The following is an 11,218-nucleotide window of genomic DNA, read 5'->3' as shown; positions in this document are numbered from 1 at the left end:
CGAATCTGTAAAACGTTCAGCTTTCGCGTGACAGTGAAGACGGTGAAGTTTGGCACAAAGTTGTTCAGGATTTTTTTTTTTTGTGGTTTTTTTCAGGATCGTCACATCACAATCGCGCTACACGTATTGCCACAACACTTAGAAACATCTCGCTCGGTTTGACATCCGAATTTCAAATGTCAAAATAATACCTACTATAAAAACAGCAATTGCGCCATACTGATTTCAGCTAATTCGAGTCAGCGTCATTTATAAATGTATATGCGTGTAAATTGTAGTTATTCTTGACTTTGAATACCTTGTAATCATTATTCATGGCCAACCACGACCGCATAGATATTTGACGTCCTAGATCTTTATTTTTATTCACTAAATACGTTAATCCGTTGCGGTGAGACGAAAATCAACCGCGGTGATCATACGTCGATTTCTTTTTTATCTTTCTGTAGGCGAAAAACATGGGTCTCAAAAGCGATTATTGCAAGTTTAAAGCCGCATTTATGTTGCTCGTATGCTAAAGTTAAATAAATTCTCAGCTAATGCATATTTTAAACGGTTTTAAAATGGTACGATCAGAAATTTTAAAGCTATTGAAACGCGAATGAATTTCTCGAGTTGATTAATCTCGAGTATCTCCTTCTTCATTCATCTATACATATATGTACAGCACACGGTGCAAATTTTTTTACAGCAGATGTCGCCTTCAACGTCACACTGTTACGTTTCAACATCAGATAGAAGAATCCAATAAATATTATATTTATCATAAATATTATATTTTTTTTCGGTTTTCCTTAATATGTTATTATGTACACATTTCAAACAAATTTAGAAAAGATGCTGCTACCATTCCATAAACAACATATTTGAATTTTATTAAGTTCGTAATAGAAACCTAATTTGTTTATGTTTATTTTCACATCGAAACCGTCCAAATATCAGCAGGCAGATCAGTCTCTGGATTGGCCATTGACCTCGCGCCCATTAATATTATACACAGGTTGTAATATTACTTTATATCAAGTGTGCGGCGTCATCTAGAAGCGTGAGAGATGGTAATGTTTATACTGAAAACGAGTTCTGCCATAAATTTCACGGTTTTTGTTGCGCACCGCGGGTACTCCAAAAAATAAACAATACTACAGGTATACTCGATCTTCGCTAATCATAAAATCACTCATGAATATTATAATTTTTATCAATACAACTTCGAATAGATACGTACTTGAGTAATGGTTCCAATTTCCTCAAACAACCCGTAGATAAAATGGTTGGATATCCAATTTTTTTATAATTAATTATCTACGTGTTTCCCTGCGGGAGTGTTGCGTAACAGCTCATTAATATCTCATAATGCCATGACAGGTTCCAGACCACATTTCCGGTCAGTATAAGAGTAACGCTGCAGAGTTGTTGCAGAAAATCTTTAACAATCGATGGATATGACAACGAATTGGGCGAAGACTTCTTAATTCACTATTAGCCCACTTTAACTCACAGCTTTTCAATAATTTGGAAAACTTATAGCCTGGAAATTTTTAGAAATTTACGATATTCAGTTATAATTAAAATAAAAAAAAAAAAAACTATCAATACTGAGAAATGATGTGAGAGATTTTAATTGCCTTCAAGGTGAAGCGGAATGTCTCAAAATTTTCAAACAACCGTGCGTCGACAACCAAACTCTCGATCCCAAAAAATAGGTTTGTGTGACGAGAAGTTTTTTCTCCTAAGAATATAGCATATTGAACACTCTTCGATATGATTTTGCATAAAAAATTTACAACGTACAATTTCGTTGACGTTTCGGTTACCGTGATAAATTACCGTAGATTTCGCACAATATATTACGCGGACGTTTATCGGAGGTAAACTCTGAGGATATTCAGATATTATATTTCAGCAAAAATATGATCACAGCTCCCATGCGCTCGACCACTAATTTTTATTCCGATGATCTCAGACGATTTTTTTACACTTTACGATAATTATACGTGGATAAGAGAAAATCGATTCCTTAATGTCCGGGCTGCATAATGAAACATTTTAATAAGCTACAATAAAATTAAATGATACGCAAAAATAAAAGCCTAACGATTATTTGGCATAGCAATGTAACGCCTGTACGCAAAAATATCTTTATCCGTGTGCTCCCACCACCCCAAAATATTCGTTGCCATTTAACACCGGATAACGTGGGAATGTGGTATTTTTTTAAATTTTTTCAAAATGTATCATACTGACTTCGCGACCTTGCCAAAAGTTTCCGTAAAACGACACTGTCATCTGAACAGGTATCCGAATGCATATTATCCGATTGAGAAGTCTAGTCAAGTCCAGCTTTACTGAAACACTGTTACCAACAAGAAGTCGTTATCCGTGATCTCGGACCGCATTGTCAGCCTTGTAATATACACGGTGTGCACACACGTATGTATTGTGAATAATTCATAATTTTATTCTTATATAATATGACGTACAACATTGTTTATTTACTTCCTCTACTAAGACTTTACAATGCAGGTTTCTTGGGAATAATCTTTATTCAGTTTTGAAATAACAACAGTGATTCTCCAACGCGCTGAAAATGTGATAAAAAGTATTTTCTGCGGCAACGTGGCAGCTAATTAGGTATAGACTTGGAACCTCTCGAATCGCTGCAATAGGTAATTATTCAGAGGTATATAATCATTACTAGGTTGGTAAGGAAGGTAACGTAACTTTGCGGGAATGTGTGTTGTGTCATTGAATTTAATTGTTACTGCTAATTACGAAGCAAGACCTCGAAAATGAGATCTGGTCGCAGAAAATTTCGAAGGTAATGAATTTTTTCCGAATACCTTGGATTTTGAATTTATGAATATTAATTTATAACTAAAAGCAACACTTAGGGGACGTGTTCGGCAATCGACTGACCGTACTGTCCGTCAATTTCCGAACACGCCCTTAGAATTAAGGAGTAAAAAAAAAAGAAAGAACTTTGAACCGTGTCACATTGACTTGTTATTTTACTAAAAAAACAACGTCAAAGCGTTGAATGTTCAATTTTAACATGTGTCACTGGTGGTATTCCCAATAAACCATAGTTATAAGCCGGATACGATGCGGCGTGCAATAATGATTTGTCCAACAATCAAGTCTTCCACGGTCAACTGATTTCGTCCCGTATATCAGTTACAGAACGGACGACGCGGTGCTCGGAACTATTGAACCGTGGACTAACTAGTCATTGTATTAATTTTTCTCACTGATTCTGTCCTGTTTTCCATTGCCGAGTGAAAATAAGAAATTGGTGTGGCTTGCACAAATGTTCTTACGACACTGGAAGACTTCTCGTGCGTGGGATACCGCATTTTCAAGATCGCTGTATCGCGAATGGAAGTGTTTCCAGCAAATTATCATTTACTGTATACTGTTTTCACTCTGAGAAATATATGATGCAAAGGCAACGAAATATTTATAATTGTATGCATATTTTATTTGCCAACTTTCGAAAACGTAAGACCACTAATTGGTCAATATTTGACAACAAGCCAATCAAAAGCATGTTTAAAACCTTTCAGTTTCAAAATCTGACAAATAAAATGCAGCCAATATCTTAACTAAAAAATTTATTTGCTCATTGGAACTACAGAACTAGCGTACAACTAGGCAGTTTTTCTTCTTTCTCTCCCGTTTAAACGTAGTATCGAATTTTATAATATCAAAATGTTCTGCTCTTCGCGCCTACTATCGTGAGTTTCATTTATTTCCGTGGTGGATATTCGACACCACTCTGCAGTTTCGAAAATCGAGAGGGTACTCAAGTTATAAGGTATCACTTGTCCACATTATAAGTCAGTGTTCAACAACAAAGTACAATTCGGAAATCTTGGACTAATTGTTCGATAGTCATGTTCCACTTAACAATCAGTTCATAATCAATCACGACACTTGATTACTTGATTTTTACATACAACTTTGTTGTCGAAAGCTTTGAGTATCTGTGTCCTGGTCATGGGTCTGACTACCATGATGCAGTTGTAAGGAGTCAATTACGCAACATTCTCACATTCTCGCTACATTTTGAGCAATGAAAATAATTTTTTCGGCCCAATAGCAAGTCGAAATTCAGTATGGCGGAAAAATTCTTGTTTTAACACACTCATTGGCTGGGATGAAGACTTTTGTCAAACTTGTATAAAAAAATAATTCAATACTTGAATATTAAATTATTTATCATATTGGTAATCTTTTGAATTTTTCTTGTCTACGTAAATAATTAGTCGTGAAATTAAGAAACCTAAAATATCTAATGCCCTTATGAAGGAATCAAGAACAAAAGGTACCTCTTGAGGCTTTATTCTGAAATTTTATCACTGGTATTCTTGAAATACAAGGAGAAAAACCTGTGGAATAAAAGTTGACAGCCAATATATTACGTAGCACTGTCGCAAGTAAGACAGTAAGAAAAATTACATAATAATTTTTGAGAAGTAATAGGATTAAATGAATACAAGTAACTGTGTCCGACCAAGTGCACTTTTTATTAATTTCATAATTATTGGTCAACTTTCGGCACTAGTGCTTTATCTTTATATTAAAACGGTAACCGTTCTTGACTGCTTTTTGATTGATACGAAAAATAAGGTTGCGGATGGTTGTTTCCAAAACACTCCTACCGGTTGGCGCTTTCGGCGGCCAATGTATGAACAACGAAACCAGTCTCAATATCAGCAACGATTTGAGGCCCTCGCCTATCTGTAAAATTTACCGCGTTGACTGAGAACATACCGGTTCTCAGTGTTCAGTCAACGTCAGTGTTCTGAACCTATATACAAGTTTGTGGTTACGGAGTTCCGTAGTTCCAGAAAGGCCTCTCGCAGCGTGGCGATGCAATAATGTTTCAGGGATTGTGGGTAATGCACCACAAGAAGAAGGATCCGGATATAATGAAGAATAGCGGTGGCCATTAAGTTAAAATTAATCGAACATGACCCGATTACATCGGTAAAAATTAAACGATTAATCCTTTTGAAACCCAAATTTCGTAAATTTCAGTACGTAGTCTTAATGGGGGAAAATTTTTCAAATAATTTATAGTTACATTCAAAATATTTTTTAATTTCAGGTAAAAATATTCATTCATCTTTCACTAATTATATCAAATAGGTACTTAGTAAGTAAGACAATGATAATAATTGCTACAATAATCACATAAATTGATATTGTATTGCGTCGATCATGGGAGTAAAAAATAATCGATGCTAAGACTCCATGTATGCGTTGAGCTCCGGCAAACGCATGCGGAAGGCGACTCCATGCACGCGGCAGACTTTAGCGCCACGCCACGTACGGAAATCGAAGATGCGTCGTAAAAATGCATACAAACGATAGCTACATAACCTAAAAGAAAGGAATACTCTATCGCATAATTCCGGGTGGTTTCTCACGTAATGAATTACAAGTTCATTCACGTCATCACAATTATATTCCATAGTGGAATCTTTTGTTGATATTATTGATGGTTTGTTTTCATAAACTGTTTTATATGACATAACCTACGTCGCGTTGACCATTATTTGAGCCATGATTTGAGCTTTGCCAGACTCCGAATGGCCCCGAAGGGTCTCGACTTTAGCCGAAAGACGTGCGGTACTGCGGAAAAATTAAAATATTTTGATCTCAACGCAGTGCGGTGCGGCATGCCGGTGGTTGCCGCTGCCGGACTTGCGCCGGGCTCCTAATTGGTCACCGCAGCATTTGCCGGAGCTCAACGCATACATGGAGTCTTAGCTTAAGAAATAATCAATTTAAACGCAAATCAATTATTTTTGCCCATTCTTACAAAAAGTGATATTAGAGAGGAGATCGAACTCTTAATTCCAACTCGCAAAAAAAGTAGATCCAATTCCGGTTACCGAGTTCGACTATGACTAATCCGAATGGTCCAACTATACACACTGAAATATACCCTACTGGAGTTCAACGCACACAAGCCCATCTCGAGCGTGCCGCTTTGGCATGACCTTGAACTATCCCTAATCTTAATCTACAGTATTTTATTCCGCACGCAGTGGATTATAAGGAAATAAAGTCACTACCTGAACCTTATTGGTCGCTGTATTAGCTTACACAATTGGGACTTACTCTAACGGAATATAGCCACAAAGGAAGTAGAAGGAAGTTTTAAAAGGCTGTTCAGCGACTAAAGATTCGTATAAGAACGGCATGGCTACCTTTAAAAACATATCCATGGCTGGCTGTCTTATTGGGCAATGTTCCGTCAATGCTGCATTTCGATATTTGTATTTAACGGCTCGGTACAATCACCTATGTACAGGCCATGCCGTTATCTGACAAATTTCTAAAAAACCAGTATTCAAACAAATATTTGTTCGTAAACATTTTGTTTCTAGTACATTAGAATCATTTAATTTGTGATTTTTAAATGATCTGTCTATGAAATCTCGTAAAATGCCCAAATTTCGTAGAAAATAACCGAACGAATGTAACGAAAAGTATTCAGAATTTATAACAGGGTCTTCAACTAGCTACACTGGGTACGCATGGAGTACGTCGTTCCTGGGACTTGGCATTTGCTATTGGTTGAAAACTGGGAAAATCATACTTAGTGCAGGCGGTTGAAAACGCTTGAGACTTTTCCTGAACTTGCCAGAGTCTTTAAAATGAAGAAAAGACATGCGGAGGTCGAACTCGAGGATCTCAAAATATCCGTAGAATTGGAGCAAGTAGACGTCGGAACAATGTCTGAGAGCAGTGTTATCACTGTTAAGTCTTCTGCGCAACAGTTGGCTCGCGACCTTCAACATTACCGAAACCTTATACAGAGTCCTTTATTCCTTGCTGAGCACCAGCGATATGTCAATGTGGAAATAGTTAGAGATTCGTGGCAGTTTAGATCGTTAGCGCATCCCAAGATTGGTTGGCGCAGCTATCACGTGGTTCGGACCAGATCCACACTGAACACACGTTGATCATTGTGTTCCCTAGCGTACGGAAATAGTTGCTGCGAGTTGGGGAGCGATTCATTGACCATCATTTGGAAACAAAAGCTGCTGATTGGCTGATTTTCAAATATTAACTAATCATGTGAGTTTCTCAGTTCTTTCGTCTTCGAAAGGTGGCAAATAAAATACACCCAATAACCGGCCGGCTAGGGAACTCAACGGTCGACGTGTGGCTCTGGTTCGAAACACGTAACAGCGCGCCAGCCAATCCTGAAACGCGCTTAGGATCTAAACTCCACGAATATATTCATTTCTACATTGGTATAGCACTGGTGTTCAGCAACGAATAAATAACCCTGTAAATTCTTTGATTATATAGAGACTGTAACGGCAGCCTTCAAAGTCATTCAGAATTTTTTTAAATTCAATTTCAAAACAATGATAAATATTTTTCTTGCGAAAGTTCAAACTTGTACATAGAATTTTTTAACATCCTCGTTACAGCAGAGCGTTGAATAAATTATATTTCGTAGTTCGAATATCGTGAAATAAGTTTTTTTACCAAATCTATGCCACATACTTTTAGTGTGAATTCGAATTAGCCCGCGGTTCAACCATGCAGTGTGATGGTACTACGGCAACAATGAGAAGTTAGTTGTGAGGTTTAGACGTCGGTATGATGATTTGTGCCGCTTGGTGCTGCCACGCACCGCACAACAATACTCCAAGCATCCAACGGATGCTGTACGGTGGCGTCCTCTGATCCTGAGACTTCATATTTTCAAACTGGATAACCATTGATGACTCGCCACTCTGGTCTGTCAGGCAAACAGACGGAGGAACAGCTGATTAGCGTCTTCACGTGGGTAATCAGCTGTGAGAGCTACGATGGAAGATTTATCAGCAGAAGACCTGGCGATTCCGCCAATCAAATACGAATGTAAGAATATTAGTATAACGCTTTTTCATCTTCCTTTACGTCGTGTCAACAACCCGTAATTTCACAATTATTGTACGCTGGATCAGGCCGGCGAGCGTGAGCTCATATGTACATGCACACAGTGTACATCAGCCGACCCGAACGCAAGATTTGGCGGGAAAACGAACGGGTTTCTAAAAACTTACCAGAAACCCATATTTTCACATAAAATTTTCATTCTCCGACCATTATTACGAAAAAACGAACCACAGAGATACTGTCGTTAAAAATTTGAATTATTATGGACGATTTTATCTCGATCACGCAATTATTTTCGCCTATTAAGCGAGATAAAAAAAAAAAAAGGAAAAATTACCGCATTTTAGGAGCATGGCAATCACAGTTATGAAACAATATTTTTCAAATTTTGTTACAGATTTGGACCACACGGCTGATGTGCAGTAAGTTGTTGAAAAATAAAAATTGATCACCACGCGTATGCATATCTATGTACAAAAATCCCGAGTAGGTATATTCTGTTCTGATAGTTCTCTGCCATTTATACGTTTGACTTTGTGTTAAAACGACATTGTGACAACACTACGTCATCGAAAAAAATAAAACTCGAAATAGAATGCGATCTATATACTCGTGTTATTCCGTATACCCAATTGGTCGTTTTGAGAAGATTAAAAAAAAAAAAAATTAAAATAAAAGTACGAATAACGGGATAAAATAATTTGCTGGGAATAACCAAACGAACGATACGATCATCAAATTTTGCGACAACTTCTGGTAATTTTGTAGCACATAGACGTACATGATGCATAGATATGCGCGTAAAACCTGTAAAGAATACCTAGGAGGTTAGAGTATAGAAAGAATTTAATATTTTATAGATTGCATGCGTGGGGAGAGAGTTTGCAGGAGGCATTTGAACAATGCGCTATGGCCATGTTCGGTTACATGACGGATTTGGACCGAGTAGAAATGACGGAGGTGCACCACGTGGAAGCCGAGGGAGACGACCTCCACAGCCTGCTATTTCATTTCTTGGATGAACTGCTTTTTATGTTCAGTGCAGAGCGTTTCATCATTCCCAAAGTGTGTGCGTTTATTTTGTTTACCCGGAATTTAGTCGCTAACCGCCGTTCTTGGAACGTCCAAATATCTCGCTAACCTTCAAACGCACAATTGTTGTTCGAAACGGAAAAGATTCCACGCTTGTATATAAATGGACGGACGAAATGATGCCGAGATTCAAAATCGATATTATTTTGCACGGTTTTTTGGTTAAAAATAAATATATCTATCCTAATATATACGTACACCAAAAGTATACCTAAACATGTGTACGCGGTGCAGTATTACCGGAAGGGAACAATGACACACCCTGTACACAGTCCATTCCGGCCGTTATTTGAGTATACTTGAAAATGTACAACATGTGTCTCCACTTTACGTTGCACATGACGCCTAGTAGGTACGTTGAGACTCGCCACGGTAGATAGTTTACATTCACAACTACCTACATTCGTCAAGATTGTAATCTGTCTCTTGGGTAACATGGACGTAGATACGTTTGTAAAAAATAAAAATATATATAATATTCAATCAGCAATTTTTTTCAAATATTCACCGATGAAAGGAGCTACGATTAGGAGATAAATTTGATAATAATAACAATAAGAACAAGAATTTTTTTCTTGTCGGCAGAAAGTCAAGATCACTGAAATGGATCAAGAGAACTTCAAGATCAAGGCAACGGCAATAGGAGAAGAATTCACGCTGGGAAAGCATCCTCAGGGTACAGAAGTAAAGGCTATCACCTACTCAGCAATGCAAATACTCGATCGGCCGGACGCCGAGAGACCAGAAGTATTCGTGATCATCGATATTTAATCCGCTGTAGTAACCCGAGCAAGTTTCCCGACGCCTCGCGTGGTTGAGCCATTCGGACCCTTGGCTTGGGAAACACTTTAATTTCGAGGGAGGGATAGTTACCTCTCCTCCTCAGGCCTTTTGTAGATCGTAGGGTTCGAATAAATACGTTACGAAAGAAACACCGGGCCCCCTTCTTAGCCTCGGAGCGCAGGGCCGTGTCAACGTACGCGTGGACCTCCGCCCTCTCACTTTTATTTCTCCTTCCCGCTTCTGTTTCTTCCGATAGAAGACGTTCCGTCGATTCGTATACTTTTTTTACTATATCCTCTTCATCGAAATTTTAAGGATCAAATAATGAGGTTTATTCATTTGTATTTATAATTAGACGTGGCGTTACTAAATCGATATGACCTAAGGAACAAATGTTAATACTATTTTCATCAAAAATATTCGTAAAAATCTGTTCGTGACATGAAATGACATAACTGTTTGTACTTTTTTGTGTACGAATACAATAATATATCTCACGTTTTATACTAAATGAACTTTAACCCAATTCTGAAATGGTAAATCCCAATGATTTGCCAAATCCCTCGTGCTCTTGATAATAATTTTAAGTGATGTAACCGCTAGTAATTCATTATAACGTGCTGCGATTACAGTCACATTAAAGAGTCACATAGGCGCATCTGCTCTTAAAATACATTATTGGTGCAATAATGCAATCATGCAGTGCACGTGCATTCAAGATTAACTTAGTGCTTAGATGCGTATTCATTCGCCGGCTGTTATGTTTCAGTAGTGGAATGATCGAATGTACAAAGTCTCTAATATATGCGGAAATACGCCGTTAATTGGACGCGTGGCATTTGTTTCGAATGTACGTTGACTGGTAATTTCATGCTCTCTGTATGTATTGTGAATTTACCAACACGTACGCAAGTATCGCGCGGGAATTTAATCTGTATGTTAATTGGTCAATGAGCCAGCTATACTTGCACTAGCAACGTCACCGATTTGTACAAATATGCGAACCCGAGTCGCGGATTTAAAAGGAATATGTAAAGAACGCAACAACTAGGTCGTAGATGTACTTTATTTTCTTCGGAGCCCCATGAAGACGCTTAAAAATAGCACGATAGCCGACGGTCCTGACGTTACACCATCCCTACCCTCGGAAGAAGCAGTCGTATGCTGCTTGGTAGTTGGGCAAAGGGACTGAGTCCGAATGCGTCCCTCTGTGCGTCGTCTTAAGAGCCCTCAGAAACTGTAGTAGGATCGTTCCCACTGGTGGCTTGAAATTACATAATTTTGTAGAAGCGTTCGACTCTGTTTGTTTCTTGTCATTCATTTTTGTTCCGTTCGTTTTTTTTTTTTTTCTACGTCTCGTTTTTTTCTTTTCTCTTGTTCTTTTTCCATCTCTCTCTTGCCCGTGCGTTGCATATCTCTATGGGGGGGAATCGAT

The 11,218-nt window shown here is 38.0% G+C and overlaps 1 protein-coding gene across 2 annotated transcripts; it reads left to right on the top strand.

The window, feature by feature from the left end:
• Nucleotides 1-7,735: 7,735 nt before the first annotated feature.
• LOC124303308 (protein archease-like) lies at nt 7,736-10,289 on the top strand. 2 transcript variants are annotated; one of them, XM_046760377.1, is made up of 4 exons: nt 7,839-7,890; nt 8,306-8,330; nt 8,769-8,973; nt 9,586-10,289. In XM_046760377.1, exons 1-4 carry the CDS (start codon nt 7,839-7,841, stop codon nt 9,769-9,771), a joined length of 468 nt encoding a protein of 155 aa, XP_046616333.1. In that variant the 3' UTR covers nt 9,772-10,289. The 2 variants fall into 2 exon arrangements, with proteins under 2 accessions (XP_046616332.1, XP_046616333.1); XM_046760376.1 differs by lacking the exon at nt 8,306-8,330 and having other exon boundaries at nt 7,736-7,890.
• Nucleotides 10,290-11,218: the final 929 nt, after the last annotated feature.

This window comes from Neodiprion virginianus, chromosome 4 (genome assembly GCF_021901495.1).
Source record: "Neodiprion virginianus isolate iyNeoVirg1 chromosome 4, iyNeoVirg1.1, whole genome shotgun sequence".
NCBI lineage: Eukaryota > Metazoa > Arthropoda > Insecta > Hymenoptera > Diprionidae > Neodiprion > Neodiprion virginianus.
This window is presented reverse-complemented; position numbering and strand designations above follow the sequence as displayed.